This window comes from Lupinus angustifolius, chromosome LG02 (assembly GCF_001865875.1).
Source record: "Lupinus angustifolius cultivar Tanjil chromosome LG02, LupAngTanjil_v1.0, whole genome shotgun sequence".
Lineage (NCBI taxonomy): Eukaryota > Viridiplantae > Streptophyta > Magnoliopsida > Fabales > Fabaceae > Lupinus > Lupinus angustifolius.
In genome coordinates, this window is record NC_032010.1 from 22152520 (window position 1) to 22171694 (window position 19175).

The following is a 19175-nucleotide window of genomic DNA, read 5'->3' on the forward strand; positions in this document are numbered from 1 at the left end:
TGACCCACCATGAATACTACTACACTAGCTAATAGCTATATCTCCATTTTTACATCAAATCCTCATTGTATTCTGTTTGGCAAGAAAATGAAATAGTGGATCCATATTATCCGCTGTTATATAGCTATAGGACATCTCAACCACAAAAAATGTGACACTGTAAAAAAAAACGGCTCAGTACACGAGACTTCACTTAATGGTATTTGGAGAGGGTATATATTTATATAATTTTACATCACAAACAAATAGATTATTTTCATGACTTGAGTCTGTGATCTCATTGTCACTAACCAATAACCAAAACTAAATTACAAGCGTAAAAAGAATGAATAATGTTATTGAGAACTATAGCTAATGCAGTTTCTATTTCAACATTAGAGGACCCCATTCTACAAATATCAGATGGAATCTGTTCCCTCTAAGCAGTATTGCCTTTTCAGATGTGCCATCCAAATTAAAGTTATAACAAAGATTTCTCATAGCTCAATGACGCAATCAACTAGCTTAGAGCATCCACATTCATTGCAACCCACATTATTGCTTAAATGGGTCCATGCAACTCAACTAATATTTGACCTCATTCATACAATTCTCAAAAGTTTCTTAAATAGACCTCACAATTTATCTCTTACTCTTACATTATATACATTTATATCTCCAAAGTTAAACTTTTAATAAAATATGTTAGAGAACGTTCTATTGCAGTAGAAGTGTGGAACGTGGTATTGTAAAGCAACCACATCCAATTGCACCAACCCCATGTGCTTTAGGCACATTGGATATTGTGTTTGTGAAGCAACAAACTAGGTTCATGGTTGTGGTGATGCCCTTAGAAATTATTTAAGGCAACTATCTCCAATACAACTTCAATCTAGTTTGATCAGAACCCAACACTGTTAACATTCCTAAGGTAGTAGTTAAGATATCCACTAGTGTAGGTTTAGTCCATAGCAGTTAAGACACCCACGAGTGTATGTGTAAGTCCAGAAAAAGTTTTACTTTGACAATTACCATAATTGAAATCAAGAAACTGTCAAATATCAATAAGTTATGCTACTAACGAGTAAGAGAAGGCTTCAAAGTCACCTCATAATTGTGTTTCATAACTCTCACAGATAAATACAAGGAAAGAAATATGTTTAAATAGAAGTCACAACAACATTAGATTCAAATACGGGTGGTGTAAGGTTTCATTAGATTCCCAAAGTTGATGTTGATGGTTCGATTCTTAGGAACAACACTTGTTGGGAAGAGATGACACAAAATCAAAAGGATTAACCAAAAAGATGAGAACCAAACATTAGAATGAAGTGATTTGGCTAAGGTGATTGTGATTCACATTAGAATGAAGTCCAGTGCTGTAACCTGAAGTGTAGCCCAACCTCAACCCAATAACATTGGATCAATTTTATATGTGTGATTTTTATACATGACCAGTGTGGGCTTTGTTAAAAACACATGTTTGATTTGATGAGGCCCTATAAAGACACCTCTCATATTCTCAATTCTTCTTCTCATTATTTCTGAACTCTCTCTCTTTAGTATACTTGTTTTCAGCCAAACTTTGCAATAACGTTATTTACCGCCACTGCCACTGCCACTGCCACCATTACCGTATCATTCTGAACTATGGATTCTGAAACGGCGTTAGAACTTGTGAAGCACGGTGTAACCCTTCTCTTCCTCGATGTTCCTCAGTACACCCTCGTCGGCGTTGATACTCAGGTTCATTCAAAATCCTTCCTTTTTCCTTTTTCTGTTCTGGGAATTTCGTATAAGGTTGCTTCTCCTAGTTATTAGCTTAGCACCCAAAAAAACAGAACAATGTTTTCATTTATTATTATTAGCTTGGCTGAATTGCTAGTTCTCCATTTGATAGAACACTCCAAAAATTCCATTGGATGTTATAAATTGTAGATTAACAGATTCATTAAGCAAGGTTTTAACGATGTAAATTTTGCTCTCATTTTTGTTGTGTTGATACACTTTAGAGGTTATGTATGTCTATGCTCTTTAATGTTATTGTGGATTCACTAGTTTTTTTTAATATGAATCTTATCATGGTATCTGAATTTGAGTGAAAGTATGAAGCTTGTGGGAAAAAATTCTACCTTCTCTGGTGCTTTCATCTTCGTTTGATGTTAACATTTTTCTTCTTCTTTTTCTCAGGTGTTCTCTGTGGGGCCTATTTTTAAGGGCATTAAGATGATTCCTCCAGGCCCTCATTTTGTGTACTATAGTTCCTCAAGCAGGTTTCATCATGCTTCCTAGGACCCCCTTTTATATATTTATTTTTATTCCTTCGGCGTATACAGTTCACACCAAAATCCTATCATTACCTTCATATGAAGGTGCCTATGATTCGATAAAAATGTGTATGATGTCATGCTGATTTCCTAAGAGTTTCCCCTTTTTACTGTATTGTATCTTTTCTAATCTTGTATAGCATGTCACTGTGAGGTTTTTGGGAAATAACCTTGGGTCATTTATAACGACAGCATTTACCTGACCAGAAATTGTAAATTGGGTTGAGGCTTAGGTGAACTTTCAAAAATATTTGCCTTAACTAAGGCCAAGGTTAATTCAATTGGATCATTCACTTTGAATAAGGCCAGGTGAAGCGCTATGGTGCACATATACTGTTAGTGTATTCAATGTGGCAATACACTAATTTTTGACAAATTTAGGATACAGTATGTATGTATGTAAAATATGCACAGAAAATTCATAAAATATAATAAACATAATCATTTTTCCATATGTCCAAATAAACAATATACTTCCTAAAGATTAATGAATACAAAATGAAAATTATATTATTAAAAAAATAATTGCTTATTGCCTACAAATAGGAATAGTATTGATCTCATTCCATCCTTGATCATCATTTTGATGACTCTTATAAGTCAAAATATTTGTTTTCAGTTAGTGGGAGAAATGAATAACTGTCTCTCATGCAGATGCATTTCTTCTTCTGTTTTCAGCATGACAAAAGCCTAGGTGAAAATTAAAAATGATTTACTCTGTGTTGTTGATCACAAAATGTTAAGCATGGGATATGACTTACATCAGTTGCTAGAATTAATGATGTTTCTCTCCTATGACATGATTTTTTTTCAATTGTCTGGTGCAATGTTTACCTTATCTACTTCACTGTTTCCTCTATGCAGAGAAGGAAGGGAGTTCTCGCCAATTATTGGATTCTTTATTGATGTTGGCCCATCAGAGGTTAGAAAACCAATAATTTAATCTTATCTGCTTAAACTTACATTAATTTTGGTTTACTGAGTGTCAACTAAATCCTTATTCTAGTTCAGAATCATGGCAGACACTTTATCTTAGTGTTATAATTACTATTTTCACTTATTATTTGACAATAGAATCACAGTTGTGAGAGACGGGTGGGGTAAGCTTGACCCAAAACTTTTATGCTTTAGAGTTTTCTTTAAAGTGTGTTTATTGGAATCTTTGTTTATATTGTTCTTTCAGTGTCTTCAAAACTGATGCATGTGTTCATCCACAAAAGTTTATTTTATTTTACATTTAATTGAATCATTCTTCAGTTAAATCTTCATATATTTCCTACTAACCATATGAGAACAAAAGAAAATTGTGGGGTCAGGTGGCTTGATAAGACCAGTTTTGTTTGTAATTATAAGTTGTGTCTTTATGATTTAAAATGTGTTTTGGAATTGTCTCGAATCGACTACGGTTTCTTGATAGATTATCAGGTGAATCAGTTTATGAGATTTTGTTTGTGTTTTCCTAATTGAAAATGTCCATGATATGTGAAAGCTGAAAGATTTAAGAAAAAAATAGTTTTGAATATCAGTCAGTGACTAGTTTTTATTAAAGTTACTGCAGAGAGATGGCAAAATGACTGAATTTTTTTGTTGATAAAGCTAGAAGTTGTCCTGTGACTATTTCCTCGTGAAATGACAGTGCAATTAAAAGTAGAACTACTTGTAGTTATTGCCTTTAATTTTGCAATCTGTTGGCTTTCTTACCAGAAACCTGTCTTTCAAAAAAATCTTGTGTAAGTGCACTTTTACCACAATAATGACAAAATCAAACGACACATGAAATGGATTGGTTATAGTAAAATGAGACTTATCTGGTTGTATCTGTTTGTTGTTATGGTCATCTTCATGGTGATGCAGGTAATTGTCCGTAAGTGGGATCAACAAGAGGAAAGGCTTGTCAAAGTATCTGAGGAAGAGGTATTTGCTCAATCAAGTTATATATATATATATAAGGTGTGCCTGAAATGTGGCAAATTGTCTTGATTGATATGATTATGATGAAAGATAGATGATTGCACTTTTATTAACATTCTGTTAGCCAACATAGGTCCTTTTGAGAAACTATTTGGGGAACCTATTACCTTTAGATTTCGAGCATTTTGTAGAAAATATCTTATCAAAAAGGGGGACATCTGTAGAAAAGTGAGGGGAAACCCCTAATATTCCTTCAAATTGGTGCTAATTTGATTTGTTGTGCTAACAAGCAACATTAATCTGCCAACTACTTTTACAGAAACAATTTTTCTCAGCTGTCTCACTGGTACAACTAAATGGAATGTTTTCTATCTCTCCTCCTCTGCATGCTGTTTCTGTTTTTGTGTACTGCTATTTAATTTTGTTGGTCTTGTTCCTTTCTGTTATAGTGTTCGTTTTTGTTGAAATGAAAGATGATGGAAATCATCCTACCACTTGAGGTGGATGATAATGACATCCGTGTATGTAAGTAATGTAACCCATTGTGAATTTACTTGAACGTCTTTCTTTTATTTTCTCTTATAATCTCCTTCTGTTGTTTCAAAATTGTCATTTAATTTTAGTGCTTCGGTTATTATAAAGTCCATCCACAGCTAGATAAGAATTTTTGGATCAAATGAAAATGTTTTGAATTCTAGATCTTGAATTCCATGCACTTCAGTGATTATTTATTTTGTTTTCTCTGTTTTTCCTTAGGAAGAAAGATATACTCTAGCTGTAAAGAATTTGGAGTTTGACAGACAGCTTGGGCCTTACAATCTTGCCAATTATGAAGAATGGAAGCGATTATCTAATTTTATCTCAAAGAGCATCATTAAACGTCTTGGTATGCTATTTGATTGACTGAGTTGTTTTGTGTCTCATAGTTCATTGATATTGTATTAATTTGTCATGAGCAGAGCCCATTGGAGGGGAAATTTCTGTTGTGTGTGAAAATAATGTGGTTAGAAACACCCCTAAAACATCAATGGAAGAAGCACTAGACAAACAGCTAAATATTGATAATTCTGCAACATCTTTTCACGAGTCTCAGACGAAAGGATGTTACTATACAACTATTCCTCGTGTAGTAAAATGCAAGGGGGTCAGTGTACAGGAACTTACTTCATTGAATCTTGACAAGGTTGGTATACACTGTACACAAATACTATAGAATATTTGGTTTCAGAACATTAATTATGTAAGAGGTTGCTGCAATCCATTACCTTAACTAAAAAACTGACATGTTGGTCTTTGCTAATTTTTGCGCATGCTTTTTTGTTGGCCTTCTCAGACACAATTGCTAGAGACTTTACTGGCAAAAGATTATGGAGGTTCTGAAAACTCGCTTCTTGGAGAACTGCAATTCTCATTTGTTGCCTTTTTGGTATTGTGAACTAAACATGATTTCCTTAAAAGTTTGTTGATTTTCTAACATACAATATGACATTTTGCAATGGTACAGATGGGTCAATCGCTACAAGCATTTTTCCAGTGGAAGTCTCTAGTTAGCCTTTTGTTTGGCTGCACTGAAGCAGTAAGTGTAACTTTCCTCTCATTTCCAGAGTCCAGTCTGAATAATGCTGCACAGACATTTTTTGCATGGATTTTAGAGTTTCTGGTTTCCTGTTGTATACTTGTTTGCTTCTCAACCATACAAATTAAATTTACTTTCCTTAACAACCCAGCCTTAATCTGGGTAGGTGGGGTCGGCACAAAGTAAAGTTACTTTCAGGAAAAAAATATACAAAATAAATTTATTGACCTGCTGATGCTGAAAATTGGCCATTTAGATTTAAAATTGTTCAAATCAATGAGATATAAAATCAAACAAAACTGTTACATGAGTTGCCATCATTAATTAGTTATTCGATTAACTAAATTATAAATGTGTGTGTCTGAGCCATTAATATTCAGTTTTTATACATATCAAACCTATTATTGGGCTCTTGATTAACAACTTACGCTTTAACTCAAGTGGCTGTACGACACATGCTTACACTTCATTATTGCTTTATTTTCAATGGGTACTTGGGTTTTCATGTGTGTTTTCTTAGATGCTTATTTGGTATCTCAACTTGAGTGGATCGGTTTGTTAAATTATTCCTTCCAACTGTGATTATGTGGGATTTACCATTTTGCTTTCACATGTTTTCATGGAGTGTTCCTCATCTTTTGAGATTTGTGTTTCAAACCAGACAGTAGATTATGAGATTACTTCAGGTTCAAGTCTGCTTGAACTTGTATTACTGCATAAATATATGTAATGTTAATATATTTCATTGACTTTGTCTAGTCTTTTGCAGCCTTTCCACACTCGAACTCAATTATTCACAAAGGTAAACTTCAAAAGTGTATTTTTGTTAAAATAAACATGCTATCACTCGGAATCTATTAAGTTCATACACATTGTAGTAGATCTGAATGTAGTATATGAACAAGATACAGCAGGATTAAGAAAATGAGTCACAATCTTGAATCTTATGGCATATTATTCATCAAACTCCTTTGAATGAATATGAGGGCTTTCGTCTTTACTTTTTTGGGGAGTCGGAGAAAGGAACCAGGGAGAATAATAAGTTCTTTTTATAAAAAAATATTTTGATGACAAATTCTATTTGTATTTTTATAAATAAGGGAAATTTTCAGCAGAGCTATTGCTGTCTGTATGTATAGACAGCACTTATCAGAACAAAGAAAGTTCTACAAAATGATTCAAATGTGAAGTGCTAAGAAAAATCTGAAGTACGTTACTGTCCAAAAGCCTAATGTGTTAGAAATTATGCATAAATGAATGTTTTCTTCTTAATCTATTTGTAATTTAAGCCATTTCTTAAAATTTGGTACTTGAAGTCAGTTGGCTGTTTTTGCTGGGCTATAGTAGCTTCTAGTTTCAGTCTTTTTTAGATATTTTCGTTTAATTAGGTCTAAATACTTGTATCTGCCATCTTTTTTGCCATTCCTTTTTCCTCTCCGAACTGATGTCTGATATTGTATTGACTCTCAGTTCATAAAAGTCATCTATTATCAACTAAAATACGGGCTACAGAAAGATCGCATGGATGAGACAGGACCTTCATTGTTTGATGATTCTTGGCTTTCTGCTGATAGCTTTTTGCACCATCTTTTCAAGGTAAAATTTCACTGGTGTTATGAACTCAATATTCAAGTGCACAAATGTGATCTGTTACCTTGCTTTATATTATTATAAATTGCTTTGACACCAATTCCCATTAATTGTGGTTTTAAAAATGCTGAAAGACTGAGATAATCATGGCACTGAAAAAGATGAGTCAATCTTTGGTGTGGAGTTGAGCAGCTTGAAGAACTGGGAGGAACACCCAAAGTCTGTGAGATAAGGAAGAAGGGGAAGGTCTATGGTAGAAATGGTAATGAACTGGAAGAGATAGTCGAGGATTTTGTTGTAAAGGAGACAGAAGGGTCTAGGTTAGAGGTTGGTGTGAGAGATGATGTAACCCTTAGAGGAAACATATGGTTACTGTGTGGGTAGCTGAGACAGTTTCTGGAAAGATATAGCGCTATTCTTGCTTCTTTGACTTGTTTCTTTCTTCCTTTATTGCTGTGTACGCCTATACATTTTCTGTCCCCTGATATTGTAATTGAACTTTGTCTCCCTTGCTTCACAACCATGTTCTACTGTTAATACCAGTATCTATGAAAAGCATGATTAATGCAAGGCAAAGTAACAAATATGTTTTCTAAGGTTTTCTGCCTTTAAGGATATGTCTGAACTCTGAACCAATGAAGATGATTTTTTATGGGAACTATCTTCCTGAAAACTTCTCTAGGGAGGCCTGATCCTTTGCTAATTGTCTTGTTTACTAATGTAAATTTATGTGTTTTGCTGAGTTCTAGTGCACATAATGTTTTTGGATGTTTGGAATTGCAGGATTTCTTTTCATTGGTGCAAGATGGATCAGTTGTTGACGGAGATCTTTTATCATGGGTATGAACATCGAACCTATGTCCTATGATATTATGATTGACATTTACCCTCCCCCAAAACCCAAAGTCCCATTAAGGATAGTATCAGATAGAAAATGGTTAGAAGAAAGCAACTTCAGTCTTCGTTTAATGCTCTCGAATTTTTTATTAAATATTCAGCACTAGCAGTGATAGATTTGTGGATAAATGAATTTGAAAAATATAACAGCTTACATGTATTGCTCCTACAAAATTATTTATGGTCTTTATTTTTTTAGGCCGAAAACGTGATAGTTTGACATGTTTCATTAACACTGTCAACAGTCTTAGGTCAATATGTAGGAAGTGAGTTCTAATTCTAATCTTACACCTTAAAGCCCCCCACTACACACACAGCGGCACTGAGGCATGCACACGAGTTTTTGTTATGTAATAGCGTATATAGTACTATGCCAAGCCTAATGTTTTAAGTATTTATAACCATTGTAAACACTTTGTTTAGTCTGGTATAAAACATGTTGCAGGCTTGCAGCTTTTGCTGCAAGCTACAATATATGGACTATCTATGAAATATGAATTATTGGTAATCTTCTCCTTGCAGACAAGGAAATTTAAGGAACTATTGGAGAGCAATCTAGGGTGGGAATTTCAGCAGAGCAGTGTTGTTGATGGGATATATTTTGAGGAGAATGATGAGGTCAGTATATGAGTCTTGCATGCTGAGTTACTCTACTCTGTGTTTTATATGTCTGTTGTTCATATTGATCTTATTGGTTATTCTCTTGCAGTTTGCTCCTGTAGTTGAGATTTTGGGTGATGAAGCTCAAGCAATTTAGAATTGTGGACTATATCCTCTTCTGACCAAACATGTTTTTATGAGAATTAAATCTTTGTATCATATGACAATTTTGCATGTGATTTGGAAAATCCTTTCCCTCACATTGTACAGTAGATCACATGCAAGTCCTGGTTAGCAAACTCAAGCAAGAGTGTGCTTCTCACTTCTCAGTGTTCATGTACAGTTAGCTTACTGGAAGATTATTTTACACTACCTGGAATTTTAGATTGGACCTGAAGAAGAATATTTATTTCACTGAGTTCTTTTTTAGAAAAATTGTTGGGGTAGAGTTGAGTAACTTTGGTGGCGATTTTTTTTCTCGTACTACCAAGGATATCCCCTCACCTTATGGGTAAGGAACTAATCCCTTTCGGGGGGTGTTGCTCCCAGGAATCGAACCCTTATGGTGAAACTCGTGATTGATTGATACTTATTTTGGTGGTGATTGATGCTTTACATATCTACATAAATCATGTTACTTTTAGAGCTCTGATACTGACTAAGCATGTATGCAAAACTAGGACTTTACTATGGCCTTTTTTGGTACAAAGGGTCAAGCTTGGGTTTATCTATTCATTTTAGAAAGCAAAAGTTCAGCTAAAAAAGCTATGTCAAATAAAAGAAACCTTCAGTCTACAGTGCCTAGGAATATTCTTAGTGAAGTGGCATCAAACAAGACTATACATGTTGTGTTTCAAGCTCTAAGAACTGGCCAAATAATCATATGAATAATCAACAGCAACAAAGCAACTATGCTATTTGTTATGTTCTTGAGATTGTTATGTTATTTGAAATATCATTTAGGAGTGACCCAAATTCATAATTATGTTGAAGATTTTTATTAACAGCTTTATATTTTTATTCATAGACTCGATTGAAATTAGTCAATTACTATTGAGATACGTGGAAATTATGTGAATTATGAAAGAGAACTTTCTTTTAATAGAAAACAAGAAACCAGACTTTGAATACTGAAATCATCTAGAAGTCCAACCAGAACTTTCCTATAATATCTGGACATAATGAGTTCTTTTTTTTAAGTTCCATGTGATTAAAAGCAAAATATAATATTTATATACCGATAATGTAAAAGTTTATATATAATCATTATGTCATTTATATTCAGTTATATTAGTTTTTTAAAAAGTTAATGATAATTAAATATGAATATTAGATAATGTATATTGTTAGTATACATTTTATTATTCCTCTTACAAGCAAAACTCTTAATCTTTGAAGTAGTATTTATCTCTTTAAAAAATAATGTTAGGAAAACATTTATCACACGCCGCCCTTTTAAGTGTAGGCGGTGTAGCAAAAAGATATAGAAAGAAATGGTGGAGACATGATTAATGATGTGATGAGAAAATGAAGAGAGTGATAGAAATAAAAGAAAATGTGTGACAAAAAAGTATCATCATCATTCACCAATTTTCAACACAGGCACTTTTTAGTGTAGGTTATGTGTTGTGGTGGTGGTGAGTAGCCTTTGGAGGTTTTAAAGAGAAAAATGAAATATTTGCCTACAAATTCTCCAATCTTCTTATATCATTAATTACATGTTGATCTAATTGTATAAAACCTTATTCAATCTTTAAATTGATCAAAAAAGTTAAAGATTCGATTTTTATGAATTTCTCACACCATAAGATAACAAAGTTTATAAACGAATTATGTTAGTGGATATCATTATTTGTTTACATATTATCTACAAGAATAATGTTATATTCCTTACTAAATTTTACTCTTAATCCTTGTGCCCACCAAAAAGTGATACATGTCAGTTGTAAATCAATTATTAATAAATAAAACATTTAACATTTTCATGTAAATAGGAGAATATAGGAGGAAAACATTTCTATATTCCCCAATTGGGGAAACTGTCACGTGAGTTTACTAAGTAAAAGATATCATCACACGAGTTTACTAAGTAAAAGGCATAACCAAATATGTTGCCAAAACAAAACAAGACATGTCTAATTATAACTCTTGACTGAAAATTCTGGGAACCTTCTTAATATTTCACATAATATAACAATTTAATTTATATACTATTTTAAAAATATCATATAATAAACTCAATCATACATTACTATATAATTAAAAAGTTTACCTTTTCATAATGATTATTTCCAAATAATATATATACTTACTTACTAATATAAATTTTCATGACAATAATGTATCAGATTAACCTCATAAAATATTACAACATAAACACACCAACCAACATGTGTTACTATCACTCTAATCCAATAAAAAAGAATCAAAATTTGACAGATAATAATACTCTCCCTCTGTGTGACCTTGCAAAGTTGTCGTTTACACAAGGAGAAAAAGAGATAAGCATGAAACCATACTTTCCAAAATAAAAAAGTTGGCTAATTTGATTGATACTTTTTAACTATATGATTTTAATATAATTCAGGAATCTTTATGCAGACAATGGAGTAGTATGCAAACCTTATCATTATTATTATAAACATAAACTATGGTTGAGATTAGTTACTTCTTCTAGTCTTTATTTTATATATAGAATGACTAATCAAAATAACTTGTAACCAAAGTAATAATAATAATATATCTTTGTTCCACATGCTCATAATCTAAATCTAACCAGAATATAGTGTCAGATAAACCCAGCTGTGGTTTTGTCTTTTCCATCTATGGTCAAAAGTCAATCCAAGAATTTTCAGAACAACCATTTACACAACACAAAATAAGTACTTATAATGATCCTTGGAACTCTTAAGTCAATCGAATTGTATTGAGGTGTGAAAATTCTGAGATGCCAGCTAACTTTCATGTGAAAAAAAGCATTGCTTTCACACATGCATATATGTTTTTTTTTCCATTTCACACTTGCATATATGTTTTTTTTCTCTTTTCACAAGTCCTTTCTCTTTGTTTTCTTTACTTCATTTTGAGAAACTTTAACTTGGTTCACCTACTTTGGGTTCTTCTCTCTTCAACCCTTTCTAGCTAGTTCCTTTGCTTCTGTGTTCTTCAACTCTTTGTCTTCATGGGTTGTTGTTTTAGTGTAAGCAGAATCAAAGCTGAGAGCCCTCCACGCAATGGTAACATCACTTTCTGTGCCTTGTGGAGTTCCTTAAACTTCTATGGGAATTTCTATTTTCTGTTTGTTTTTTAAGCATGGTTCACAACATAAGAGGTCTTGTTTTACTTTAATATCATGTGCTTATTGCTAGTTATGTGAATTGGTGATGTTTTCTAGTAATTCATGAAGAATCTAGAAAAAATAAAAACATATAATAAATGAACTGTAGTATTGGTTTGTAGCACATGATTTTGGGAAGATGTCTAAAAAATTGAAGATATAACTTGTTTTTATTCTAGAAATTTGCAAGATCCACTCTTCCTATGAGGATTTTCTCACTGTCTTAATATCAATCATGCTTTGTTTCAATTATTAAGAAGAAATCTGGGATGGGAATCAGTATCTAAGACCTTCAACCCTTGGAATATGCTGCGGAATGCGGAACTAAGCTACTTGTGTACTTTCTAAAGTGTTTGAGCCTTTTGCATGCTCTTTTAACAACCAAATATTACCAGATTCACCCAACAACCCTGCAAATCACATGCTCATACCTGTTTTGTGTGTAGTGTATACCTATGAAGCACCGATACTTCAATAACCTTCACGTATCTATATCCGATATGTTTTTTATACATATATTCTCCGATACTTCATCGATGCATACCCATAACTCAGTATCGTTATCGGTGTTACGTAGGTGTATACTCATTTACCGCATTTCTTGCAACTATAAACTAAACAATGTAGTGTTATAGTGTATACTACTATAATTGGTAGAAAAATGATTATCCTCGTACTTCAATCTGACCCGGGTCTTTCTACTCAGGAGAACAAGGTGGGTTCTTTATTAGAGTGCTTATACATGGCCTGCAAAGCTGATCAATTTTTCTCTTGATATGCACAGGTTTGAGATCAAAGGATGGCAGCAAAGAAGTTGGTCTGGGTAGCATGGTTTCCACTCCTTCTGTGCCTCAAACTCCTCGGACCGAGGGCGAGATCTTGAAGTCCTCACGTATGAAGAGCTTCACCTTTAGTGAACTAAGAACTGCTACGAGGAACTTTCGACCAGATAGTGTGGTGGGCGAAGGTGGATTTGGTTGTGTATTCAAGGGATGGATTGATGAGCAGACACTTGCACCTGTTAAACCAGGGACTGGAATGGTCATTGCTGTGAAGAGGCTTAACCAAGAAGGTTTACAGGGACACAGTGAATGGTTGGTGAGTGTCATTTAACAAGACATATTTACAAGTTGCAACTTTGATCAAAACATATTTAAGATGCCAACAATGCTAGGTACACATATTTACACAGTTACATCACTCACATATGCATAGTTTCCGGCTACGTCATTTTCTGCACATCTATACTTTGGTTCTGCTATATATACATGCCTTGATGTAAGAGATGTGCTCCCTGAGTGATATCTGGAAACAATTATTCTTATGGTGCAGCTCCATTTTCAAGCTTAGGAAAATGTCACACTGGTTTAATAGGATATTTTTGGGAATTTCCACTTTGTAATATCTTTAGCAAATAGATAATATTATAAATGATGTTTTTTCTTCTGATGTAACTAATTAGCATCATGTTATAGACAGAAATCAATTACCTGGGGCAGCTGCGCCATCCTAATCTTGTGAAACTGATTGGTTACTGCTTAGAGGATGAACACAGACTTTTGGTGTATGAGTTTCTTGCCAAGTGCAGTTTGGACAACCATTTATTTAGGAGTAAGTTGTTGACTTTCCTTCTAGTTTCTGTAATGGTTGACATTATTTAGTATTTTATAATGCCTCAAACTCTCAACTAACTATTGTTTTTGGAATAGGGGCTTCTTATGTTCAACCACTTTCTTGGAAAATCCGGATGAAGGTTGCTCTTGATGCTGCTAAAGGTCTTGCCTTTCTTCACAGTGATGAAGCAAAAGTGATATATCGAGACTTCAAAACATCGAATGTCTTGCTTGATTCGGTAGGTGAATCTCATTGTCCTTGCAACTCATTAGTCTTAGTTATTTCAGCTTTACTAACATTCCTTTTTGTTGTTTACAGAACTATAATGCAAAACTTTCTGATTTTGGCTTGGCAAAGGATGGACCAGCTGGTGATATGAGTCATGTCTCTACAAGGGTAATGGGCACATATGGCTATGCTGCTCCTGAATATATGGCCACAGGTATATCAGTTTGCAGAGTAGTTCTTAGCTTATGCTCAATTTAACAGGCATGCCATATTTCTTTGTAAAATGTTTTGATCCTATAGTTCATAAACGCAATAAAAATAAAAGATCTTGTAGGTGTGTGGTTAGTTGCAATTAAGTACAAAGTTCTGTGCTTTTACTGTGGTACTGTACTCCTCACTTCAGCAAGGTCTCAAAGTTAGCATGGATTGCATTTTACCTCTACTGCATCTTTGAATAACAAAGAATCAGAGATGACCCCTAGTTTCACTACTGATATATTTTTTCCGTTGTCTTTTTTGTGAAGGTCATTTGACAAAAAAGAGTGATGTTTACAGCTTTGGGGTTGTTCTACTAGAAATCATGTCAGGCAAACGTGTGCTAGATAACAACAGGCCATCAGGGGAGCACAATCTCATTGAATGGGCGAAACCTTACCTCAGCAGTAACCGTAGGATCTTTCAAGTTATGGATGCCCGCATCGAAGGCCAATACACATTGCGCAATGCAATGAAAGTGGCTGACCTTGTAGTTCTATGTATTTCTGCAGAACCAAGATTTAGACCAAAGATGGAAGAAGTGGTGGCAGCATTGGAACAACTTCAGGATTCTGATGACAAAGGAGTGGGAAGTTCTCGGGTTCAAACTTCCAAAAGGAGTGATCATGGCTCAATCAGCAGTGGCTCGAGCAGCAGTGGCTCGAGCAGTAGTGGTCCTAAATATAGAAGTTAACATGTAACAACATCGAACAAATAAACAACAGCAGTGACTCTCTGCTTCTGCTCTTGACTTGGCACATTGTTGTATGTATATCTTGATGAACCCAAGCATGTATTGGGAAAATGATTGCTGTACAGACTTTGATTCAGTAATATTGTTAGCAACCCCTGTTTTCCCACAACAATGATAACATTCCCGGGAGTAGAAATAAAAGATAAAGCAATAGTTATGTTCAAAATGGGTTTTAATGACAATCAAATAAAAAAGTTTTACAAGTGAGAACAATTGCTGCTATATCAATATACATCAAGCAAATGGTGTCTTGATACACAGGAAAAGCATCACGCTATGACCTGCTAAATTAATCGCTACACGCCTAATCCTCTAGGTTGTTTCTTATGTAGTTCCTCTTAGTATACTCCATAAGAAGCAAAAGCATCCCACAACTTAAATTCCTGGCCTGCATTTCTTAGATTTGTCAGCATCTCAGCGCACGAGACACCCACTCAGTAGGTCTGGAGGGTAGATGTACTTCCGATGTGTCAGCTCATGTACTCATAGAGAAGGTAGACATTGCATTACAACTGATGCAGCACCAGATGCAGCACCAGTAAACACCTCTATCACTTCATAATTAATAATGGAGATGATGCTAAGCTTATGTCCGTATCTTGTTCACCAGACCCCTCATCAACTGTTAATGGGAAATTGTTATTTCTGGCGTATAATAAGGTAGAACTGTTGACAACAACTAAAAACTTGAGTTCTAAGCAAAATAAATTGGAAGATGGTTCATAAAATCAACATTGCATTAGTAACTTAGTATGCGGACATTTCAAAACACACAGTGGTCACCAAAACAACAATAAAGCATAGCATTTGCCTTATTATCTGTTATCATTTGATTGTTTTATCACTGTAAGTGTTCAAAACTTATTATCATTTTGTCTTTTATTTTCACCATTCCCTTCACAGAGGTTTGAAAACATAAAACATGAAGAAAATAAGTGGCATTTTGTTAATTCGTGGAAACATATCAATCGAAAATAAAAACAGAGACGAAACCAAATTTCACCTAAAAGCTCACATCTATAGCAACAAAATGGAGTAAAAAAACAATAGGGCTTTTGAGTTGTTTTCACCTTAATAGTGCCATCAGTTGCATTGACAGTTTCAAAGATAGGAGACCGCCCTACCTTCCATCCAGATTCCTCGAGATCGTTCCTAAATGCCTGAGGCACTTCAAATCAATGCCAACCAAAACAATGCAATGTCAAGTCTCAACAAACATACATTACAGAGAAAATTGAAAAAAATGGAAAACATTGAAAATAAATAAATGCCCACACTGGATAAAATCCTGAATTTCTTTAACCTTCCTCTTGTATATAAGATGATAAAGTTGCTTCCCCTAAAGCTTTGCTAACAAAAATGAAAAAAAAAATCACAAAATTTTACGAAATTCATACCATATTCTTTTGTATGTTTATTTTGCAAGTAAATGATGTAAGAATAAAGCAAATTGAAAAAAGAAAAGATTTTTACCTGACCCAAGTTGAGGGCAAGCTCTTGCAACTCCTTCTCGGACAAACCAAGGAGAACCTTTTGTTGTTGTTTCTGAGATTGAACGGGGCGCGTGGAAGAAGGTGCTACTGAGGCCACGGTGGAGGAAAGGCGAAAGCGCGTTGGATTTTGAGGGCGCACCGCGCGTGCGAGGTGCGTGGAACAGTGATGAAGAAACGCCATTGAAATGGACCGCATTTTTTTGTCTTAGCTTCAGCTTTCAGGAGAAGATAATAATGAAAAGAATGAAGTAAACCCCTAACGCTTAAACCCTTTGCCTCTATTTTTCCCTAAATAAATAATTGACATTAATTACTCCAAGTTCTTAAGTCTCATACATCATGTGCAAAAGTATAATATTACATATGAAGGAGGAATATATATTTGATCACAATCTATGAGTTTTATATATTCACATTCCAAAAACCAGCATTATTGTTTAATCATAATATAAATGAATGATAGACAATATATTAAATTTATATAAATCTTTATAATAATATATATACTAAACACATATTACTATAAGAAAAAGTAATTTTTCGCTGACTTCCCTCTGGCTTGGAGAGAATAGGGGGCGGCGAAAAATTGTTTGAAAATGTTGAACGCCGCTTCGCAATTGTCAGACCATTCAAACCTCTTGCTCTTCTTCAACAACTGGAATAAGGGAAGTGAGTGTTTGGCGGCGGATGGGAGAAACCTGGACAACGCAGCTAGTCGCTCATTCAACTGTTGAACTTCTTTTACAGTGCGGGGGCTCCTCATGTCGATGATTGCCTGACACTTTGATGGATTCGCCTCAATCCCTCGACTAGTTAGAAGAAAACCGAGGAACTTGCCAGCTTCTACTCCGAAGGTACATTTTTCTGGATTGAGCCTCATGTTGTACTTGCGGAGTTGTTGAAAAATATTTTCCAGAATGGATATATGATCTTCGCCGGGGAGGCTTTTGGCGATCATATCATCCATGTAAACTTCCATGTGTTCTCCAATCAGCCCGGCAAACACCTTGCTCATCATTCTCTAGTAAGTCGCCCCAACATTTTTCAACCCAAAAGGCATGACAGTGTAGCAGTAGGCGGCCTGATCAATGATGAACGTTGTTTTCTCCTGGTCGGGAGGATACATCAGAATCTGATTGTACCCGGAATATGCGTCCATGAAGGATAGGTACTAATAGCCTGAAGAATTATCCACCAAATGGTCAATATTGGGAAGGGGATAAGGGTCTTTAGGGCATACCTTATTGAGATCCGTGTAATCCACGCACATCCGCCACTTCCCATAAGGCTTTTTTACCAACACAACATTCGCCAACCAAGTGGTGTAAGTGATCTCGCGAATGAAACCCGCCTCTAGCAACTCGGCAACCTTCAAGGCGACCTCATTGGTTCTGTCAATCCCCATTTTCCGCCTTCTTTGTGCCACCGGCTTAGCACTATGTTTTGTCGTAAGCCGGTGGCAGACAAAGGAATGATCTATACCAGGCATGTCTGCTGCTGACCAGGCGAAGAGGTTCCGGTTCGCCTTCAAAGATGCCTCCAGCTTCAACCTTTGACTTGGCGGAAGGGTGTTGCCAAGATAGACCACATGTCCTGAGGATTGGCCCAATTGCAAAGTTGTTTTTCCCCTCTGACTGTGGTCGAAAATCCCCTTCGTCCGCCCGGACATCCAGTTCTACCATATGCACGCCCCGAGGTCTTTTGGAGGGGGGTGTGTGTCGTTTGCTGAATTGGGGGTGGAGGCTCATCTGGTAGCAACTGCGGGCTGAGTGCTGATCCTCTTTCACTTTGAAGATTTGGAGGTTGCCTGAGAGGAACTTCATGCATAGATGGGGTGTAGAGACGATTGCTTTAAGCCTGTTCAAAGTTGGTCGGCCAATAATGGCATTGTACGCTGAATCACACTTGACCACCAAGAATTTTGTCTGGATCGTCCTACTCAAAGGGTGGTCGCCGATCGTTAGCCAAATCTCCACGTACCCGCCGGAAAATCCGACCAATTGCCCATCATATGGCAGGAGATCGCGGTCATGGAGTTCCATCTTCTCAATCAAATCCTGGAAGATAATGTCAGCTGAGCTGCCCTGATCAATGAATAGGCGGCTAACCTTCTTGTTATTGAGCTTGGCAGTGATAACGAGGGGGTCATCGTGCCCTCGGACGACACCTTCATAATCACGGTCGTCGAATGTAATAGGGGGCGCTGAACTGTAGCTCTGTCTCTGCTGGAAGCTCCTGGCGACATGCATTACCTCCCGCACATACCTCTTCTGGGCGGCCCTGGAGGTGCCTCCGGTGGCAAAGCCTCCTGAAATAATGTTAATGTCAACTGGGCTCCTCGGCCTTCGGTTGTCTGTACGGTACGTATCCGCTTGAGGCCGTGGGGTAGGGCGCCATTGCTGAAATTGAGGAGGGGACCGCCTTTTCGAAGACTTGGGTCGATGATGTTGTGGTGATCGTCGACGTTGTTCCAAACCCGCGATGAACCGCTGTAAATGACCGGCCTGGATGAGGTCCTCGATGGTGTCACGGAGTTGTGTGCAATCATTGGTCAGTGGCCAAACATACTATGATAATCGTAGTATTTGGATCGGTCTTGTGGGCCTGGCCTGGT

The 19175-nt window shown here is 35.8% G+C and overlaps 3 protein-coding genes across 6 annotated transcripts; 2 read left to right on the plus strand and 1 right to left on the minus strand.

Annotated features, from left to right (window-relative positions):
- LOC109339804 (protein AAR2 homolog) lies at positions 1495-9797 on the plus strand. Of its 4 annotated transcripts, none has more exons than XM_019577331.1 (14): positions 1495-1579; positions 1610-1725; positions 2170-2252; positions 3171-3228; positions 4161-4220; positions 4974-5103; positions 5177-5400; positions 5551-5643; positions 5722-5793; positions 6563-6595; positions 7264-7389; positions 8167-8223; positions 8803-8898; positions 8990-9182. In XM_019577331.1, exons 2-14 carry the CDS (start codon positions 1630-1632, stop codon positions 9035-9037), a joined length of 1176 nt encoding a protein of 391 aa, XP_019432876.1. In that variant the 5' UTR covers positions 1495-1579; positions 1610-1629; the 3' UTR covers positions 9038-9182. The 4 variants fall into 4 exon arrangements, with proteins under 4 accessions (XP_019432876.1, XP_019432883.1, XP_019432890.1 ...); XM_019577338.1 differs by adding an exon at positions 9535-9797 and having other exon boundaries at positions 1528-1725; positions 8990-9061; XM_019577324.1 differs by having other exon boundaries at positions 1529-1725.
- On the plus strand, positions 11798-15177 carry LOC109339794 (probable serine/threonine-protein kinase PBL9). Its single transcript, XM_019577314.1, has 6 exons — positions 11798-12116; positions 13002-13315; positions 13693-13828; positions 13927-14069; positions 14150-14273; positions 14584-15177. Exons 1-6 carry the CDS (start codon positions 12062-12064, stop codon positions 15006-15008), a joined length of 1197 nt encoding a protein of 398 aa, XP_019432859.1. The 5' UTR covers positions 11798-12061; the 3' UTR covers positions 15009-15177.
- Positions 15223-16832, minus strand: LOC109339831. Its single transcript, XM_019577356.1, has 3 exons — positions 16542-16832; positions 16344-16418; positions 15223-16236 (listed from the first exon to the last, which is right to left on the minus strand). The coding sequence occupies exons 1-3, from the start codon at positions 16755-16757 to the stop codon at positions 16189-16191; spliced, it is 339 nt and encodes a 112-aa protein (XP_019432901.1). The 5' UTR covers positions 16758-16832; the 3' UTR covers positions 15223-16188.